This window comes from Macaca thibetana, chromosome 5 (assembly GCF_024542745.1).
Source record: "Macaca thibetana thibetana isolate TM-01 chromosome 5, ASM2454274v1, whole genome shotgun sequence".
NCBI classification, from domain to species: domain Eukaryota; kingdom Metazoa; phylum Chordata; class Mammalia; order Primates; family Cercopithecidae; genus Macaca; species Macaca thibetana.
In genome coordinates, this window is record NC_065582.1 from 135,110,336 (window position 1) to 135,132,138 (window position 21,803).

A 21,803-nucleotide genomic window follows, 5' to 3' on the forward strand; every position below is an offset into this window, starting at 1 on the left:
CCTCAGAGTGGGGAAAACATACCAATAATGGTAATTTAGATTTTATATATATATATTTTTAAATTCTCTTTATATTTTAAGAACCATAAGAAAGACATTAATAGTGTCTAACCGGAGCTCAGGATGGAGAAATTACAATGACACTTAGCTTGGCTAATTTAACTTCCCCTGTACAAAAAAAAAAAAAAAGACGTGGACGGGAGGAAAAAGGTCACAAGAAAAGACACAACCATGAAATAAGGTGGGTAGCCATTCATCCAATCAGCAAGCCTATAGGCACTGAAAGGAAACATGAATGTGTTGTCCAGATGCAAACCAACGGGATTAAAAAGCCAATTCAGCTGAAGAGAAAGGTGTCAAAAGAACAATTCAACACAAAATGTCAGATAAGCCCACAGCTAATTTACAGCCAATTAGCCGCTGCTATTCATAGTTTAGTATATTCTAAGTTTCTCCATTTTTTGGTACATAACTTTTGGAATGATCAATTTGTTACTAGACAGTGTATCTGTCCTGACAAAACTTCATTAGAATAGGTAGGGCAGGGCTCTCTCTTCAAACTTTTCAACCAGTCCAGTACCTTTTCTACTTCTATTAATTCACAGATTTGTTAACCAGTTCAATTAAATGGTTAGTTCATATATGTCTGAATTTCATATGCCCAGCATGTATTGATTATTCAATGCCATATACATGAAAGGGTCGCTTTGCCCTTCTGATCCAACTTTACATAAATTTCCACGTTCTCAAAAGAAGTGTTGGCCGGGTGCAGTGGCTGACGCCTGTAATCCCAGCACTTTGGGAGGCCGAGGCGGCCGGATTACAAGGTCAGGAGATCAAGACCATCCTGGCTAACACGGTGAAGCCCCGTTTCTACTAAAAAATACAAAAACATTAGCCAGGTGTGGTGGCGGGTGCCTGTAGTCCCAGCTACTTGGGAGGCTGAGGCAGGAGAATGGTGTGAACCCAGGAGGCGGAGCTTGCAGTGACCTGAGATCGCACCACTGCACTCCAGCCTTGGCAACAGAGTGAGCCACCGGCTCAAAAAAAAAAAAAAAAAAAAGTGTTAATTTTTACATACATATTCATGACAACTTTTGTATGGCTTCTAAACGCAAGCTAGCTATTTCATCAGGTATTCAAAAGAAGAAAGACTAAAAAAGATTCCAACACTGGATGAAACTGGCTTGTTGGATTTGGAGATGTTCCTTAAGACAGTTTAAAAAATCGAGTTGTGACGGTGGCTTACGCCTGTAATCCCAACACTTTGGGAGGCTGATGGGTGGGTACATCACTTGAGTTCGAGACCAACCTGGCCAACGTGGTGAAACCCTGTCTCTATTAAAAAAAAAAAATACAACACTTACCTGGGCATGGTGGCAGGTGCCAGTAATCCCAGCTACTTGGGAAGCTGAGGCAGGAGAATCACTTGAACCCAGGAGGTGGAGATTACAGTGAGCCAAGATCGCACCACTGTACTCCGGCCTGGGCGACAGGGCAAGACTCCGTCGCAAAACAACAACAACAACAACAAAAAAAAACTTGTCTCTTTATGCAATTTTCATTCAGATCATCTGCAGAACTCACAAGATGTTACTCTCCTACTTTACTTCCTGAGAGGAGTATTTGACTTTGTAAATAAGTAGATTAGGAAAGAATTCATTTGCATTCACAGCAAATGCAATGCACAAAATCTTTCATGTGACACATGCTGCATAGGAGAGGGCATTGAACTGGAGGACATGCTCCTGTGGCAGGGCAAACCTTCAGCAAGTGCAAAGCTAGGCTTTCTGCCAATAAATAAATAAACTAATTAATTAATTCTCTCTTGAGAATAAGAAAGAATGAAAATATATGAGAGTATGAGAAGAGCCAAGAACAGGAATAACACAACCACCCAAAACACTGTCAGTAAAGTTTCAGGCATACCCAGAAACCAATTATGGTAATCTAGGGTTAATCTCAATCACTAGATGGTTACATATAAGCTTCTAAAATAAAACTATATAGAACTGTGTCTAAAGCAAGAAGGGGAAGATTTACATGCCTTTTGTCAAAGCAGAGTTTCAACTACATCTTCCAGAGAAGATGCCTGACCCAGAAGTAAAAAGAACCAGCTCAGTGGAACAACAAAACAGTGAAAATGGAGACAATTGCCTGCCGTGACCAGTAACCTCATCCGGCAATGTGCCAGATCCCCCTTTCCTATTTTTATGCTCACAAAGCAAACTTCTTAACATACTTTGGTTTTCCACAGAGCAGTGTGCTTTTCGAGTGGGCATAACCAGCATTTTGGTCAAGATAATCCTTTAATTTCCAGACTGTACCGTGGGATGCAGGCTATTTTGTTTGTTTGTTTCTTTCTATCTATCTATCTATCTATCTATCTATCTATCTGTCTGTCTGTCTGTCTGTCTGTCTGTCTGTCTGTCTGTCTGTCTATCTAAGACAGAGTCTTGCTCTGTTGCCCATGTTAGAGTGCAGTGACATGATCTCGGCTCACTGCAGCCTCCACCTCCCGGGTTCAAGCGATTCTCGTGCCTCAGCCTCCTGAGTAGCTGGGATTACAGGCGCCCGCCACCATGCCCAGCTAATTTTTGTATTTTAGTACAGACGGGGTTGCACCATGTTGGCCAGGCTGGTCTCGAACTCCTGACCTCAAGTGATCTGCCCGCCTCTGCCTCCCAAAGTGCTGGGATTACAGGTGTGAGCCACCGTGCCCGGCCATATATTTCTAAGAAGCCTGTGAAGAACAATAAGAACTGCACCTCAGGTGAGAATCACTGCTGGAGAGTTTCCAATCCACTTTGATACTATTATTTTTATTGAAAATCAGTATATTGGTGTTCTGATCTGCATGCATATTTCTGGGCATAATGGCCAAGAAGTTATGGTAAATCACCCAATAAGACTCCAGGCTGTAATAGTAAACCCAAGGTATTCCTCCGAAGCCCTGCTAAGGAGGCTCGAAAGCCTGCCTCATATTTCCTCAAACAAGGGCCTCTGTGCCAACTGCGCATATTTTCAAACTGCAATAGCAAGGTGATTTCCCAATTTTCAAGTAAATTTTTGTAGTATGTCTTTTCTAAAATATCTTAAAAGATATTATTTTCACCACCCAGCATCTCACCTCATAGCATTCACAGTAGTTTTTAAGACATCCTGATCGTTTGCAATTACATCCTTTGCTATGACGTCGATCAGATTCTCCCTCCTTTCCTTTCCCAATCTTAGGCTTAAAGGCTTCTGGATTTCTGTCAAGGCATGCCTAGCAAAACAGATCAAATATCAGAGTTAAATCACAGTAGATGAAATTTAAACACTGCAAAAGGAATTGAAATGTTTCTTTGCAAGACAACTGAGTTATTTAAAAAATTGGTGAAACTGGATATTTCTGTCAGTTAAATGAAATAAAAAATAATCACCTTTATTGCTTTTTGCCTTTCATTTTCATGTTCCAAATTGTTATAACAATTAGTACAATTGCAGTTGTTGCAAAATTCACCATTTGCAAAGCAATCACAATATCTGAAAGGTAAAAGTCAGTATAGGTAAAAAGTCATTATTAAGGAAAACTACTAATTACCTGATTATATATGCATACATTATATATATATTGTACATGTACTACATATGTGGTAAATCATTTCAGAAATCTACTCAGCTACCCAGTTGAAGAGTTAACAACATATATTGTCAACCGCATACTAAGGCTCAAAGTTTAAATCACCAAGTCCTAGAATTTTGACCTAAAAAACTTAGTCCAACCAGTAACAGCTATCGCACAAGAGCTATATAATTTTATGTGCCCCCAAAGTCAGGCATTTCACAATTCTGAAAAAGGAAGAACACTGGCTATATTCTAATAGTTGAGCTGGCTCATTTGAGTTATAGTAGTACTTCTTTGGATTCTATGCCCCAATAAGACTAATGCTTTTCATTTAACTAGTTCATGTCAAATCTTTATAATGCTAATAAGCAAATTAACCATTCAATGATTTTTAAAACTACCTAGAGTATCATCTCTTCACATAGTAGACCAAATACAAAAGTCATGAATAAGATCAAACATTATTAAGGGCAGAAGCTATGTCTGTCTTATGCTGCTATGTCCCTGACCCCTACTCCAGTGATTCATGTATAGTAAGGACTCTAATATTTCTTTCTAAAATGAATGAAATATTTTTATACTGCCATATATGTGCAAACATTGACTTATATGTTTATTTAAATTACTTAGACTTACAAGCTTTGGTCTGTTAAAAATTTTTTGTTAACTCCATTTACTTTTAAGAGCATTTCTAATTATATTAAATGAGCAAAGAGTAGCAAAAACACTTACAATTTCAAACACAGTGATTTTGTACAGTTACAGGGCTTTCGGGGCCGACTGGCAGACTCTGATGGGATTATGCTGTACGGATAGAAAAAATATATACATTTAATCAATTAATAGTAACTAAAATTAATTTAGTTGCTACAATTAATTTAAAATTTTAAAAATTAGACCTAAAACTAATTTAAGATTAGAAAAGTCTCCAATCTATAAATTGTTCCAGAAATAAAGTTTTAACCAATGTTAAATGTGTCCATCTAAAATAAAAAGTTTGCTATGTTGTTCTGTTTACATTAGGTCCAAAGGCAAGTTGTAACATGAAAAGAGGTAAAGACAAGATATGGAATAATTTTTTAAAAAGAAGTTATCAATAGCTGCTAAAGAACACTCCACAAACACTGTCCCTTCTAAGAAAACAAAGTTGAGATTGCCTCAAAACTCTTGGGATTCAAGTATAAAAAGGCAGTGAGGAAAAGGAGTGTGTGGAGGAGGAAATGGAAGTGGGATGTGGACTGATTCCGGGTAATTAAGCACTGCTTCTAAGCTGATATTGCAAAGGCAGTAATTAACAGATAAATAAACATCAACAAAAAACAAGGACCTAACATAATTTTTAAAATAGTTGGGCAGGTGCAGTGGCTCAAGCCTGGAATCCCAGCACTTTGGGAGACTGAGCCAGGAGGATCACTTGAGCCCGACTTGGAGATTAGCCTGGGCAATATAGTGAGACTGCATCACTACCAAAAAATTTAAAAATTAGGAGAGCATGGTGGCCTGCGCATACAGTTCCAGCTACTCAGGAGGCTGAAGCAGGAGGATTGCTTGAGCCTGGGAGGTGGAGGTTGCAGTGAACTGAGATCACAGCACTGCACTCCAGCCCGGGCAACAGAGCAAGACCTTGTCTCGAAAAATAAAGATAAAAAATAGTTAGCATCATCATTTTGGAAACATACTCAGAAAGAGAATAATAAAACCAATGTAGCAAAATTGGTGAACCTGAATAGAGTATTTGGGAATTGACTATTTCTGTAATTTTTCTGTTTGAAATATTTCAACAAGTATTTTAGAGGCATGCTCACATACCTTTGAGGGGAAAAAAGTCAAAGAGGATGTAGTTTGGAATATATGTATTTATTGTTGCATTTAAGCTGATCTAACAACTTATGTACCTATTTTCAAAATACTCACCCATTGAATGGAAGCCGTGCCTGGGTCTGGATACCAGATGTTCCAGTAAAGGTAGAGTTGCTTGCTATTGATACATATGAAGACTGCTGTAGCTACATGTAAAGAAAATTAATTTTAGATCATATTTCCAAAAACGGACAATATTCTCAGGTATGATGATCAGTAAGCAATACAAATTCATCTATTAAAATAAGAAAAACACAATGGAGAATTTCATACAAACACATACTCCACAGAGCTCTTTTAAAGACTCAAACCAATACTATAGGTGAAAATAATGTGAACATTTTATAGTACTACATAGTACAAATACAAAGAAAGTATTTCACAGAAGAGTTAAGTATGTCAGAATGATAGGAAATTCTAGATGAATGCTCTCGAAGTACTGTAATAACTTGTTTTGGCTAGAAAAATGCAATGTGCCTACTTACAAATAAAACAGGTACTATATTGATCATTTATCACACTACAAATTACAGAGAATAAGTTACATGCACAATAGTTGAGTTTCTATTTTACACCAACTTCTAAACATTAGAAATGCTTATGACAAAAATACTGAACATTATTCTTTTTATCAATAGCCACAAAACATATTCCAAAGTATATTTCATTAAAAAGTACACGTGTGGGTTTGTTTCCCTGTCTTTCATTCTAAAGATGACCAGTAAGAGTAGACAGATCGCTAAAGATATGTCACCTGGAAATGCATCTCACAGTTTATTTTCCAATAAATAAACTTGGACTTATTTTCCAAGTCAGTGGCATCAAACTGATGTGTGAGGAAGAGCTTTGTAACAGCCACGGTCTTTTCTAAATTCATTTGGACTCTGCCGATTTTAACTTCAGTCTATTTTCTATCATACCGCCACAGCCTTGGGCTCTTGCCAAGCTGCTCTCAGCTCCAAATTGTCTGACTTGTATATCTGACCTCTGTTATATATTTCTAAATGCTAAAGGTACACAGAAATAAACTTAAAGGTTTGGGTTAACATTTTAAGATTTTGGAAAGTGCCACTTCAATACTGAGTTAGATGTGTTTGAGTAGTTTCTGTGATAGCACTAGACATCTTGGACCCCGTTATCACTTTTGCAATACAATGACTTCATTTTTTCCACATACCTGAGTAACATACTGAGCTGGAAGCACTGCATAACCCACATTCCCTGTTCCCGGAGCCGGTGCCAGGACAGTGCCTGGTGGCAGGTTAGTGAGGTTGGGCTGGATCTGTGGCAGTGGTGTGGCAGGCATGATAAGCCGTTGCTGTGGCTGGCTAGTAGTTACTATTTGTGAAGTTGGATTGATTGGTTTTGGAACAACCTAAAAAGAAGGGACATACATCAATGACCACAAAATAAATTTTACAGCTGTTCAATTCAGTATAAATCTCTTGCACCTAAATCTTAACGTTCTATTTAAAAAGTAACTCATCTATTTGGGAAAGACTCAGAAAGAAGTTATGTGATACTCACTTGTTTGACAGCCTGAGCTGAGACAATTGGAACTGACATCCGCACTGGGGTTGTATTAACAACCACTGGCTTTGCTTTTTAAAAAACAAAAAAAGGGTGAACAAGTTATTTACAGAAAATAGTATTTAAAACACTTAAGAATACTTAGCTCTCCCAAGTTTTTCTCATAAAAGAGCTTAAAGAATTCCATTTGATTCCTAATTTGAGCAATCTTTAATCAGGATAGTTACCTTTCAAAATCACTTACCCCATCTACCAGAGAACTTATATCTAAGGTGGCTACAGTCTATCCACTTTATGAGGGAATATTTGTAGGTTCAAGATATTCAAATGAAAATACCTCAATCTGTATTCAGATGATTTATACATTCAGTACCTAATCCAGTCAAATGAAATGTATAAATAAAAGAACTGTCATTCATAAGCTTGAGTAACAACAGCACTCTATACTACTATTTCTAATTGCTGTTTCTATTCAAACCACAGAATATGTCATTCTTGGGTCTTTTTTTTTTCTCTCTTTTTTTTTTTTGAGACGGAGACTCGCTCTGTCTATCACCCAGGCTGGAGTGCAGTGGTGCAATCTCAGCTCACTGCAACCTCCGCCTCCCAGGTTCAAGCAATTCTCATGCCTCAGCCTCCCAAGTACCTAAAATTACAGGCACACGCCACCACATCCGGCTAATTTTTGTATTTTTAGTAGAGACTGGGTTCTGCCATGTTGGCCGGAATGGTCTCGAACTCCTGACCTCAGGTGATCCACCCGCCTCAGCCACCCAAAGTGCTGGGATTATGGGCGTGAGCCACTGCACCCAGCCAGTGTAATTCAATATTTACAGAATACATACTAAAAGGCAGCACAGCAAAAAGGATAAGAACATGGGCTCTAAAGTCATAAGACCCAGGGCATTAAAATCCCAGTTCTGCTGTCTTCTAAGCACTTAAGCTCTCTTTGCCTGTATCCTCATCTGCAATATGGGGAGCATCTACCTTATGGCATATGAGGGTTAAGTATATGATAATTCATGAAAATTGATCGGAACACTGCCCAACAAACAGTAAATGCTCACTAAATATTAGCTGCCATCATTGTTGTTACAACTGCTGCTACTATATAAATGGCACTGTGGACATTGTTTCAGGAAACCTAAAGCACTAGACCTCTGCTGTCAGGGAGATTACAATCTAGTTCAGCAGATTAGGCAGGTGCCCAAATAAGACAAATAAATATAAATATATATAGTTTTGTTTTTTTTTTTTTTGTAGATGGAGTCTCCCTGTGTCACCCAGGCTGGAGTGCAGTGGCGTGATCTCGGCTCACTGTAAGCTCCGCCTCCCGGGTTCACGCCATTCTCCTGCCTCAGCCTCCCGAGTAGCTGGGACTACAGGCACCTGTCACCACACCCGGCTAATTTTTTTGTATTTTTAGTAGAGACAGGGTTTCACCGTGTTAGCCAGGATGATCTCAATCTCCTGACCTCGTGATCCGCCCGCCTTGGCCTCCCAAAGTGCTGGGATTACAGGCGTGAGCCACCGCGCCCAGCCAAGATAAATATTATTAAAGAAGATACATGAAGAGCTGTGGGAGTTTAGAGGAAAGAGGATATATAATTTGCAGAGGATGGAAATATAGAAAAAGCACATGGAGGACAGAGTACTGAGATGGGCCCCAATCAATAGGCCGGCCGCATGGAGGGCACACAGACTGGAGAAGGGCATTTCACGCAGAGACAGAAACATGAGAAGTGGAGGCTTAATCTTGGGAAGCTGCAAAGCATAGTCACAAATGTTGGTGAACAAACCATCTGGCTAATACCTGGGATTAACGTAGACAAACACAGGCAAAAAGGCAGATTGCAGACATTTATTGAGGACCTTGAATGTTAGGGTAGGACTCTATATTTAATCTGTATTTTTAATTCAGTATGCAATGAGAAGTTTCTAGGGATTTTTAAATACAGAAATTATATTGAAATAAAGAAAAATTAATTGTATTTGGCAGCAGTGCATAAAACAGAATGGAGTTGCAAGAGACAAGTCAGAAGAGTGCACAAAAATGAGGGTCTGATCTGGAGTGACAGCAATGGGAATAAAACAGAGAGAGCAGATGCAGGAGACCTGGTGTAGGTGAAAGGATCATGACTTACCAACCAACCACTGAATGGTAGGAACTGTAGGTATAAGCGAAGAAAATGTAACCACTGCAGAGCTTTCAAGTGACCAGGAAAATGACAGTTATTAGAACTAAAAACTCAAGAATGAGCTGTTTTAAAGGGAGGATGAAACTTGACATGGAGAAATACTGGGATGAAATTCAGGAAAGACATTGGCACTAGACATATACGTTTGGACCAACAAGAAGTGCAGTTTTAAAAACTGCCTACTGCCATTTCCACTGTTAAAAGCAGACATTTAAGAAGATAGAAATGACATCTCTTCAGGTTTCATTGATGTAAAAGTAAGGCCTAGAGCCTGGTCTGAAAGAGAGGTTGAGACAATTCTCAACAAAACAACAAAGAATAAATTTCCTTAGATAGAAAGGCTACTATGATATCAGCAGTTTTGTTTTTTTTGTTTTGTTTTGTTTTGTTTGCTTTTGGTGGGGACTGGAAGGATGATGGCTAAAGACCAAAAAGCTGAGAGTCCTAGAAGAGAATCTTAGAGTAGGCACTCTGATTTAAAAGGCAGCAGGCCACTGCAGCAAGGTGACAAACTAGGGGGAAGGAGGAAGAGGAGGAGATGTCTAGAGAGAGTATATGATTAGTGGTGATGGTCGCACAATTTTGTGAATATACTAAAAACCAGTCAATTGTATGCTTTGAAGGGTGAACTTTATGGTATATATGAATTACATCTCAGTAAGGTTGTTATACAAAGAGTGTATGACTCTCTTCCTGTATGAAATACTGGAGCAGTGTGACATCTGATACCTAGTTTGAAGTTGTTTCTGTTCTGTTTGAATTTTCCTCAATTATACTGAAGCATTAGCAAGGTTATAATAACCATTGTAGATTGGTCTCAGCAATGCTAGAAGGAATTAAAAGGAGAGCCTGAATTCCCGCTTAGGACACAGGAGAGTGGACTCCCTCCACCACCTGCTCCTGGGAGAGATGACAGTCGCTGTTCCATGAGCACAGTGCAGTGATTCTGAAGTGAGAGCAATGACCAGTGGAATCCAAAAACATCCTGGTGGTCCTGAGAAATAACTGGGAAGGAGAGTGACCTGCCCTCCGTCACATTAAATGGGGACTATCCCTGCCCTCTCCTCATACACATGCACAAATGTGTGTGCACACAGAGTCACACACACACAGACACACACACACACCCTCCCTGGCCCGGTAAAAAAAACTTAGAAACTCAAATTTACATAGGTTTGACACTTGCATGCTGAGTTTTTTTTTTTTTTGAGACGGAGTCTCGCTCTGTCGCCCAGGCTGGAGTGCAGTGGCCAGATCTCAGCTCACTGCAAGCTCCGCCTCCCGGGTTCCCGCCATTCTCCTGCCTCAGCCTCCCGAGTAGCTGGGACCACAGGCGCCGCCACCTCGCCCGGCTAATTTTTTGTGTTTTTAGTAGAGACGGGGTTTCGCCGTGTTAGCCAGGATGGTCTCGATCTCCTGACCTTGTGATCCGCCCGTCTCGGCCTCCCAAAGTGCTGGGATTACAGGCTTGAGCCACCGCGCCCGGCCCATGCTGAGTTTTAACTGAAGCCTGAGGAATGTAGAAAATATAAAATCAAGTGGTCATAAAACAGAATACTATAAAAGACCTATGGAAGGGGATGTTATTTAACTAAGTCAACCGTCTGCATTTCTCCTCCTCCTTACCTTAGCGCACATTACTAACTACTACTTCAGTTTTCATAGAGGCTGGCATAATTGTTTAGTGTTTAGTCTTTGGCAGGAACTCTGAACAATCCTTTAGAATAGCCTCCTTCCAAACTTCAGAAACCATACCTGCAAGTGTTTGAGGCGTTTTAACTTCTTAAATTGGTTTCCTCCCTCACCGAGATGATAGACTGTATTCTGAAAAGCATAACCAAGCACTTTCCTGAGTTCTTCTACTATGCTGCCCACCATTGAACTAGTGATTAACATGGTGGAGCCTTTGAACATTAGTTCTTGTACAACTTTTGGGGGAAAATGTACAAGATAAGCCCCTTTGGCATTTAAGTAAATTCCTCATAAAGAGACATTAATATATTTGATGAACTAGAGCAACTATTTAGTGTAACTCTAATAAAAATTGTATTTGTTATTCCTGTGAAATAATATATATTATATATATCCAGATCTTTTATGGGACAGGAGAGAAAGACAAAGAGAGAAAAATATAGATGGATATAAGGGAAATAACATGGGCAGTATATGTATGTGGCTGGGTGGGAAGAGGGTATAGAGTGAGGTGAAGAAGGCAGAGAGATACAGGGGAGAACAGAGGCAATGTTCAAGGTGGAAAGCAAAAAAGGAACCTGAAGGGAAGCAGAAGAGTGGTGAGGGATTGCCAGGTGGCAAGGAGAAAAAGAGAAGTAGAGACAGGCAGAAAGACAGATATAAAGCTGGAAATGGAGGCACCAGTCAATACTGAATTTTACTTACTTATTATTATTATTTTTTTGAGACAGAGTCTTGCTGTGTTGCCCAGGCTGGGGTATAGTGGTGCGATCTCAGCTCACTACAACCTCTGCCTCCCAGGTTCAAGTGATTCTCCTGCCTCAGCCTCCCAAGTAGCTGGGACTACAGGTGTATGCCACCACGCCCAGCTAATTTTTGTATTTTTTTAGTAGAGACAGGGTTTCACCATGTTGGCCAGGCTGTTCTCGAACTCTCAACCTCAAGTGATCCACCCGCCTCGGCCTCCCAAAGTGCTGGGATTACAGGTGTGCACCACCGTGCCCAGCCAATACTCTATTTTAAAATGTCCATCCCATTCCTCCTTATAGAGGAGGAATTCCTGGATCTTCCTTATACAAAAGGCATACTCTTCCTAATGAATAAATTAATGTTACCATTAATTAGGTTTAATCCATTATATGGATTCTCAGCATACTATTATACACATACACACACAAACATAAAATACAACCAGTTGTATCTAATGACCACTTTTCTATCATCATCATCATACTACCTAAGTAGATTGGACTTACAGCACTTCTCTCAGTACCCTGCTAAGTCTAAGTATTGAGAGAATATAAAATTTAACTCCCTTAGTCATTAATATGGATGTTTCGGTTTTCCCCTCACTAAGATTATGATAATCATTTTATTCCATTTCCGATCAGTTTTAAAAAGAATTAGAAAATATAACTGCTTGCTGTGTCTAATTTAATAGAATATGTACTAAAATACTGCTTACTGTTTTCTCCCTTCAGTAATTTGAAAGAGAAATAAATAGGTTTTATTCTTCTATAGGTTCCCTCAGGTGAACCAGCTATTGGCAACAGGTAGCTCCAAATCTCTGATCTTTTTTTTTTTATTGTTTATTTTAGACTACTCAAGTATAGCAGTAAGAAGGGGAAAAAGGTAGAACAAGGAGTTCCAACTGTAACTGTGAAGAATCAATCAAGATAATTCATGACCTTCAGACTACCCTCTGATCTGTTTTGTTTTGTTCTGTTTTGTTTTGAGATGGAATCTCGCTCTGTCGCCCAGGCTGGAGTGCAGTGGTGCAATCTCAGTTCACAGCAACCTCCTCCGCCCAGGTTGAAGTGATTCTCCTGCCTCAGCCTCCTGGGTAGCTGGGATCACAGGCATGTGACATCACACCCAGCTAATTTTTATATTTTTAGTAGAGATGGGGTTTCGCCATGTTGGCCAGACTGGCCACAAACTCCTGACCTCAGGTGATCCTTGGCCTCCCAAAGTGCTGGGATTACAGGAGTGAGCCACAGTGTCTGACCTACCCTCTGATCTCTTAATAAAAAAGAGTAACCAACTAGTCTTTAATTCTTCTATTTACTTTCGATAAACAATATATCATTTAATTGCCATCAGCTGCTTCTTGACGTTGTTAGAATATAAAACAAGGAAACACGTAAGCCCTAAACTATAAACTATCCTGATCCTTTCATATCCTTTAATTTTTAGAAAAGTAGATAAATATGAAAAAGGTCATTTATGTGTCTATGGATGTATATCAGGTGGTAAAAAGAGTTAAACACAAACAGAAAATAGTAGGACAACAAACAGGAATATCCTTTAGGGAAAATACAACTAAGCAAAATAAAACATTTTAATCACTTTTTTCTTTTTTTGAGATGGCGTCTCACTCTGTCACCCAGGCTGGAGTGCAGTGGCGTGATCTCGGCTCACTGCAACCTCCACCTCCCGGGTTCGAGCACTTCTCCTGTCTCAGCCTCCCGAGTAGCTGGGACTACAGGCGCACATCACCACACCTGGCTAATTTTTGTATTTTTAGTTGATGGGGGTTTCACCATATTGGCCAGGCTGGTCTTGAACTCCTGACCTCAGGTGATCCACCTGCCTCGGCCTCCCAAAGTGCTGGGATTACAGGTGTGAGCCACTGTGCCTGGCCTTTTAATCACTATTTTAGTAGCAATTATAGATTCAAAATAAGTAAAAGCTGAAAGTGACATTAAGTTCTTACTTATATTTACCTTGCCTATTTGTCATTTCAACTGACCCAAATCCTATCAAGGGGCTTTATAGTTCAGCAAATAAAATACATAATTCGGTTCCATCTAAGTGTATCCCACTGGCATAAATGGCAGGTTTTAAAACCAGCAATAAAATGGCTAACCACAAATTAACAAATAATTACTATTATCTGGTGTAACAGCACACTGTGTACCAACTTCCAGCAGAAAGAATACTACAGTTATACACAACTCTCATTCTATTTCACTGCCTTCTGCACCAGTTACTGGCTCATACTCAGTTGAAATGCCACTCTTCATCAGGATTTCAGCAAGAAATGGACAAATGTTCTTTAATCATGTTAAAATCAAGAATTACTGTTTTTAAAAAATGGTTACTAACCTTGCTGAAGAGGCTGAGTGTTTGTACTGGGATTCTGACTAACTGGCTGGGTTGAGCTACTGGCTGATGTGGCAGTAACAAGTCGGACATAATGAAACTTGCTTCCAGGCACTTGAATCTGCTGGACATTGGGAGCAGTTGCCAGAGGAATAATTGTCTTAAACTGTGATGTGCTCACTCCTCCAACAGTGATGGTCTGCACAGTTGATTTCACTGCCTATTAAACAATACAACATGGCTGTCATTAATCTGGGATGTAACTTTCCTACTATTTTTAATTTATAACAATTGCTCAAGTTATAAAGTATGCTCCTGTATTGCATCAAAAGCTGCTGAAAGGAACAACCTGTTCAAAGAGAAATGAAAAGAATGGTAATAAATACAGAAATAAAACCAAAATTAATGAGTTCTACCTTCCATCTCTAGTAGTTAATTTCCTTGGTAGTCCATTTCAGATAACTTGCTATGAAGAAATTGTTACTTAATTTGCAAGTACTTACACAATTTTGTTACTATCAGGTAAAATTTATAAGAAAAGAATTATTTTAAAATTTCCAGAATTAAGCCCCATATTCAATATAGAGAAAAGATGATACAGATAGTTGTCATTATTGCTACCCACCAAAATAACTACAACAAATTTTATATTCCCATGTTCTGTATGTTTTGTATTTTTAGTAGAGATGGGGTTTCACCATATTGGTCAGACTGGTCTTGAACTCCTGACCTCAGGTGACCCACCTGCCTTAGCCTCCCAAAGTGCTGCTTTTTCCCAAAAGAAAAGCCTACCTGATACCCTTACTAAGTTTAGTAAATTCTGAAAGGCGTAATACTCCCTAGGTATAAAAGTAACCACTAGCATATGGGCAGGAGGCCAAATTCCGTCCAAAATTATCAATTTTGTTTGTCTAGGGAAACTAGTTTTGTATTCCCTAAGTGTGTATCTGTGTGTGTGTGTGTGTGTGTGTGTGTATACATAGACAGGGTCTCATTCTGTCACCCAGGCTGGAGTGCAGTGGTGCAGTAATGGCTCACTACAGCCTCGATCTCCTGGGCTCAAGCCATCCTCCTGCCTCAGCCTCCTGAGCAAGTAGGACTGCAGGTACCACGCCCAGTTAATTTGTGTGTGATGATGGGGGAGTAGAGACAGGGTCTCACTTTGCTGCCCAGGCTGGTCTTTAACTCCTGGGCTCAAGCAATCCTCCTACCTCAGCTTCCCAAAGGGTAGGGATTACAGGTGGGAGCCACAACATTTTAATTGATTAAAATGATTTAATTATTTTAAAAATTAAAGACTGATACTAATCCTTTTCTTTAGTCCAACAAAAGGCAATGGGAATTCCCCAAAAGCTAAATGAAACATCATAGGCAGAGCAGAACACAATAGTCTTTTGACAAGTCCCTAACTGCTGTTTGACCAATGTACAACACACTGTCATACAATGCAAAGGATCAAAGATTCTCTAACCAGATATATAGTATTATTTTATAAATAATTACATCCCCACCTATTCTATAAAAAGCTCTCATGCTAAAAGACAACTGATGTATGATGGAGGAAATCTGTATTCACTATATGGATAATTATGAAACAAGAATTCTAAATACTTTCATAAAAGTCCAGGAGAAAACAAAAATAATGCCATTTAGTTCAGAAACATTACAGAAGACATTACTTCTGCATAAAATAATTCACATATTATCATAAGCAAAAACCAGATTCAAAATAAGAGATAACAGCAGCCATAGCAGTGAATTAAATGAAAACGGAAAGCATAAGAAAAAGGATTAAATGTATAAATATGGAAGCTACTGAAAAATCAAGCAACCTAAGAGACAAATACATACAATGGTGCAAAGGACATAGTCCTTACTATATCCGCTCAACATGGAGGAAAAACACTAAGCATATTAGGAAACAAGGTGCTTGAAACATAAGAGTTACATTTATTGGGTACTTAATATGCATGGAGGACAGTACTAAAAATTCTATAGAAGACTATCTGATCTAACAACCACATTATGAGGTAGTTATGGCATGGCATAGTACAGGGACTGGTTTAACTAAGTTTGTTTAGTATAGATTTTTCTATTGTTCTTCTAAAAGTACATTTGATTGTGTATATTTAAGGTGTATCACATGATATACGGGATACATATAGCAAAATGTGTATCAATGTTACTATAATGAAGCAAATCAATATATCCATCATCTTGCATAGTTTTCCATTTTGTTTTTGTGGCAACGGCAGTTAAAATCTACTTATTTAGCAGGAATCCCAAATACTGTACAATTTCATTACTTACAGTCTTAACACTGTATATTAACACTTGTTCATCCTACATATCTGTTATTCTACAACCTCTGACCTAGTTCCTCTGCTACCCCCACCCAGTAAACCAGTTTTATTTTCTATCTCTGTATATTTGACCATTTTTTTCCAGATTCCACATATAAGTGAGATCATGCAATATTTTTCTTTCTGTTTCTCTTAGCATAATGCCCAACAGATTCATCCATGTTGTGGCAAAAGGCAAGATCTTATTTTTCAAGGTTGAATAATATTTTATTTTATGTATATACTACAGTTTCTTTACTCATTCATCTGTCAACAGGTTGTTTTCATATCCTGGTTATTGTGAATAGTGCTATAATAAACATGGAAGTGCAGATATCCTCATGAGGTGGTGATCTCATTTCTTCTGAACATATTCCCAGAAGAGGGATTGCTGGGTCATGTGGCAGTTCTATTTTGAATTTCTTTAGAAACCTCCACACTGTTTTCCATAATGGCTGCACCAATCTACATTCCCACAATCAATACACAAGAGTTCTATTTTCTGCACATCCTTACCACATTTATTATGTTAACTTTTGATAATAGCCATTCTAATGGGTGTGAAATGGCATCTCATAGTGGCTCTCATTTCCATTTCCCTGATGATTAATGATGTTGAATACATTTTCATATGTCTGTTGGCCATTTTTGTATCTTTGTAGAAATGTCTATTCAGGTACTTTGTGTATTTTTTAATTGGGTGGTTTTTCTACTAAGATGTATGAGTTCTTTTGTTGTTGATGCTGTTGTTGAGATGGAGTTTCACTCTGCCGCCCAAGCTGGAGTGCAGTGGTGCTATCTCCACTCACTGCAACCTCTGTCTCTTGGGTTCACGTGATTCTCCTGCTTCAGCCTCCCAAGTAGCTGGGAAATCAGGCGCATGCCACCATGCCCGGCTAATTTTTGTATTTTGAATAGAGGCGGGGTTTCACCATGTTGGCCAGGCTGGTCTCGAACTCCTAACCTCAAGTGACTGGCCTCCCTCAGCCTCCCAAAGTGCTGGGATTACAGGCATGAGCCACTACACCCAGCCTGAGTTCTTTCTAAATTGTAGATTTTAACCTCTTATCAGATACATGGTTTGCAAATGTTTTTTCCTCAATCCATAGGCTGCCACTTCATTTTATCATTTCCTTTGTTGTGCAGGAGCTTTTTTGTTTAATGCAGTCCATTTATTTTTGCTTTTTTTTTTTTTTTCCAGATGGAGTCTTGCTCTGTCACCCAGGCTGGAGTGCAGTGGCGTGATCTTGGCTTGCTGCAACCTCTGCCTCCCAGGTTCAAGCGATTCTCCTACCTCAGCCTCCCAAGTAGCTGGGATTACAAGAGTGTGCCACCACAACTGGCTATTTTTTGTACTTTTAGTAGACACGAGGTTTCACCATGTTGGCCAGGCTGGTCTTTAACTTCTGACCTCAAGTGATCTGCCTGCCTCGGCCTCCCAAAGTGCTGAGATTACAGGCGTGAGCCACCATGCCTGGCCTCTATTTTAGCTTTTGTAGCCTGAGTTTTTGGTCTGATATAAAAAAATAAATAAATAAATTTCCAAGACCGATATCCAGGAACCTTTCCTCTATGTTCTCTTCTAGAAGTTTTATAGTTTCAGGTCTTACATTTAGGTCTTTTATTCATTTTGAGTTGATTTTTATATATGGTTCAAAAGCCCAATATTGGCTGGATGTGGTATCATTTAATCACCAAAACAAGGCTGAAGTGCAGTGGTGCAATCTCGGCTCACTGCAACCTCCACTTCCCCAGTTCAAACGACTCTCCCACCTCAGCCTCCCAAGTAGCTGGGATTTTCAAGCGTGTGCCACCAAACCCAGCTAATTTTTGTGTTTTTAGTAAAGATGGGGTTTCACCATGTTGCTCAGGCTGGTATATGAGAGCTTTTAATCAGATTGGCAAAGACTGAAAATGACTGATTAACAGGAGAACATAAAAACAGACCACACCCAACGCAATCAGCTGACCTCTGACAATGCACCAGAAACAATTCAATGAGGAAAGGACAGTCTTTTCAACAAATGGTACTGGTACAACAGAATATCCACATGCAGCCTGTCAGCCAGGCTGGAGTGCAGTGGTATGATCATAGCTCAATGCAGCCTCAAACTCCTGGGCTCAAGCGATCCTCCTGCCTCAGCCTCCCGAGTAGCTAGACTATGTGCTCACCATCTTGCCTGCCTAATTTTATTTTTATTTTTTGTAGAGACCAAGTCTTACTGTGTTGCCCAGGCTGGGCTCAACCTCCTGGCCTCAAGTGATCCTCCTGCCTCAGCCTCCCAAAGTGAAATATATTTCATTCTGCTTTTTAGTTATTCTTGATGGAAGGGTTAGTACAACAAGCTAGTTCTATATAGTCAAAAACAGAAAATCTGGACTGCTGGGGTTTTATTCTAGGCACCTCCATTTCCTACTTGTGTGATATTGGTTAAGTAACTAAACTTCTGAAAATGTGAAAATGGTACCTTTCTCATAGAATTGTGAGGATTAAATGAGTTAAATTATACAAAGTGCAAACAATAACATGTCACATAGTGCATGTTCAGTAAATATGAGTCACTATTTCTATCATCATTATTGAAACAGATTATCAACAATGCCCACTTTAGATAGAAAAGCTCAGAGAGATTAAGTAAATTCTCCAAGGTCACACAACTAAAAAGTAGCAGAGAAAGGATGTGAAACAGATCTAACTCAAAAGACTATTTGCTTAACCAAAACATTATACTGCCTCTTACTGTAGATGCTTGATTAATAGTAATTAAATGACTGAATAAACGTAGACAACATCCAGTCCTCAAGAACTCTAAGAAGTAAAGTCACACATCTGCCTCTAAGACACACAAAAGTATTAGTATACTAAATAGAAGTATACACTGCATTTTAAAGAACTTCACTTTACAATAGTTTCAGACTCACAAGAAGGTGTAAAACTAACACAGAGTTGTGATGCATCCTTCCCCAAACAGAATAAAATCTTACTAACCATTGGACATTATTAAAACCAGGAAATTGACAATTGGCACAAAACATTTTTTTTAGATGGAGTCTCACTCCTGTCACCCAGGCTAGAGTACAATGGCGCAATCTCGGCTCACTGAAGCCTCCACCTTCCCAGCTAAAGCAATTCTCCTGCCTCAGCCTCCCAAGTAGCTGGGATTACAGGTGCCCACCACCATACCTAATTTTTTTTTTGTATCTTTAGTAGAGATGGGGTTTCACCATGTTGGTCAGGCTGGTCTTGAACTCCTAACCTCAGGTGATCCACCTGCCTTGGTCTCCCAAAGTGCTGGGATTACAGGTGTAAGCCACAGTGCCCGGCCAGCACAAAACTATTAACTAAACTACAGAACAGATCATATTCCGATTTCACCAGTTTTTATGCGCACTTTTTTGATGTGTTAGTCCATGTAATGGTATCACTGGTAGAGATTCATGTAATCAACACCACCATGAAGATATATAAAATTCTTCCTTCACCCCAATCTCCTTTGCACCATCCTTTATAGTAACACTCTCTCCCCAGCCCTAACCCTTAGCAACCACTTATTAAACCACATTTCTTAGCATTTAAAAAACTAAGTAACATATAAAAGTTACTACTTAAAAACTGAAAAAAACGGAAGGATTGTATACATTTTATTGCTTGAGAGAATTCACAAATTGGCCCCTTCCTTCAATTACAGTGGCCTGCAAAGAACTACATGTGAACGTCTCTCTGAAAATACCTATTACATAAAACAGTTCATGTGTGTTCAATAAAAATCTTCATTTGGAGTTATCTGTTTCCTGAATAACATCTTTAAGAGTTGGGCTAAAAAGCAGATATCTTAATTTAGATTCAAAATAGCTATGTTTAACGTGTATAAGTGTCTGCCCTCAAAAATGCGGACAGACTTGCAAGACATTTCTATTTGTACTATTTCCTAAGCCATTTCTTTTTACAGATTAATATAATTATATATAAGATAATTTCTTGGATCATTAGTTTCCTATTACTAAACACCAAAAGTCCTTACTTAAAATTGCAGATTTACCTAAAAGAAAAAGAGGAATAAAACATTCTTCTTTTGTCCTCACAAATGACTATTCTCTTTTACTTGGTGATTTTGATACTTATGTGTAGATATGTAGATATGAAAATATAGAGATATGGCTTAACTAATATCCAAAAACACTGAATTTGCATAGATACATATTAACATAGTTTTTAAAAATTTGTGACAATGTTTATAGAGCTTATCCTCATGGAAAAGCTATGTTTACATTATCCTGATTCCCAAATCGTAGGTTATTAAAATAAATAAATCTAGCAAGAAACAAATTTGCAAGCTTTAAAATACTTACAAGCTAAAAGAGACAAATGATAAAGTAAGAAAAGATAAATATTAAATGTATTACATGACCAATGACAGAGTGAACCTTGAGATGCACGAGAACATTCAGTACTGATTTATTGACTGGTAAAATATTACAAAAGAAGTATAAGCCATTCATTTGCTATTTTTCCACGGATATTAATCCAACTTATGTTTTATTCATAGTTATGAGTTATAGTGACATGGATGAGTAATTTATATGTGGTTTATTAGTATCCATGGTAGCAGTCATAGAAGGAGTCCAATGATGATATGAAGCAAAATTAGACAAACTATAAGGTATCAGGACCACAAACCAGCCCTACTAAGGATTAAAACATATCTATCAAGATAGGGAAAATAAAATAGTATGGGATTAGCCTAAGAACAGAATGCTAAAGATCAAAGGAATACTTTAAAAAAAAATCTATATATAAAAAAGTTTATGATAAAAGTGGGCATCTCGAATCAATGGAGAGTGATAATAATGTGGATTAGCTACATGATCTGAAGAAAAAAGCTGATCCCTATACCTCATTCCTTTTAACAAATTCCAAATGGATTTAAGATTTAACCTAAAAAGTAAAACCAGAACTGGTATTAAAATATATAGACCAACAGAACAGAATAAAGAGCCCTAAGGGGAAAAAAAAATTCCCATTTATGATCAAATGATTTTCAGCAAGGGTGCTGAGATCGTTCAACAGGGAAAAGACATACTTTTTAACAAATGGTGCTGGGAAAACTGAATGTCCATGTGCAAAACAGTGAAGTTGGACCCTCACCTACCTAACAAATTACACACAAATAAACTCAAAAGAGATCCATGACCAAAATGTACAAGCTAAAACAAACAAACAAAAAAACTCTTAGAAGAAAACACAGGGCAAAGCTTCACAACATTGGATCTGGCAATGATTTACTGGATATGACACCAAAGGTGCAGACAATCAAAGAAAAATAGAGAAATGGATATCATAAAATTTTTTAAATTTTGTGCATCAGAAAACACTATCAACAGAGTAAAAAGGCAACCCACAGAATGGGAAAAAAAACATTAGCAAATGGTATATCGATAAGTGATTAACATTTAGAATATACAAAG

The 21,803-nt window shown here is 38.5% G+C and overlaps 3 protein-coding genes across 9 annotated transcripts in view; 2 read left to right on the top strand and 1 right to left on the bottom strand.

Annotated features, from left to right (window-relative positions):
* Positions 1–21,803, top strand: part of MRPS18C (mitochondrial ribosomal protein S18C) — an 856,900-nt gene that overhangs the window by 288,248 nt on the left and 546,849 nt on the right. The window lies entirely within an intron of this gene.
* COPS4 (COP9 signalosome subunit 4) overlaps positions 1–21,803 on the top strand; it is a 160,207-nt gene that overhangs the window by 18,277 nt on the left and 120,127 nt on the right. The gene's annotated exons all lie outside the window — the stretch shown is intronic.
* LIN54 (lin-54 DREAM MuvB core complex component) overlaps positions 1–21,803 on the bottom strand; it is an 88,551-nt gene that overhangs the window by 8,595 nt on the left and 58,153 nt on the right. For all 5 annotated transcript variants that reach the window (XM_050790136.1, XM_050790134.1, XM_050790135.1 and 2 more), the window contains 7 exons: positions 13,999–14,215; positions 6,998–7,071; positions 6,648–6,845; positions 5,525–5,616; positions 4,343–4,414; positions 3,426–3,528; positions 3,131–3,268 (listed from right to left, as the gene is read on the bottom strand). In XM_050790136.1, coding sequence (XP_050646093.1) covers positions 3,131–3,268; positions 3,426–3,528; positions 4,343–4,414; positions 5,525–5,616; positions 6,648–6,845; positions 6,998–7,071; positions 13,999–14,215 — 894 coding nt within the window. The remainder of the gene's footprint in view (positions 1–3,130; positions 3,269–3,425; positions 3,529–4,342; positions 4,415–5,524; positions 5,617–6,647; positions 6,846–6,997; positions 7,072–13,998; positions 14,216–21,803) is intronic.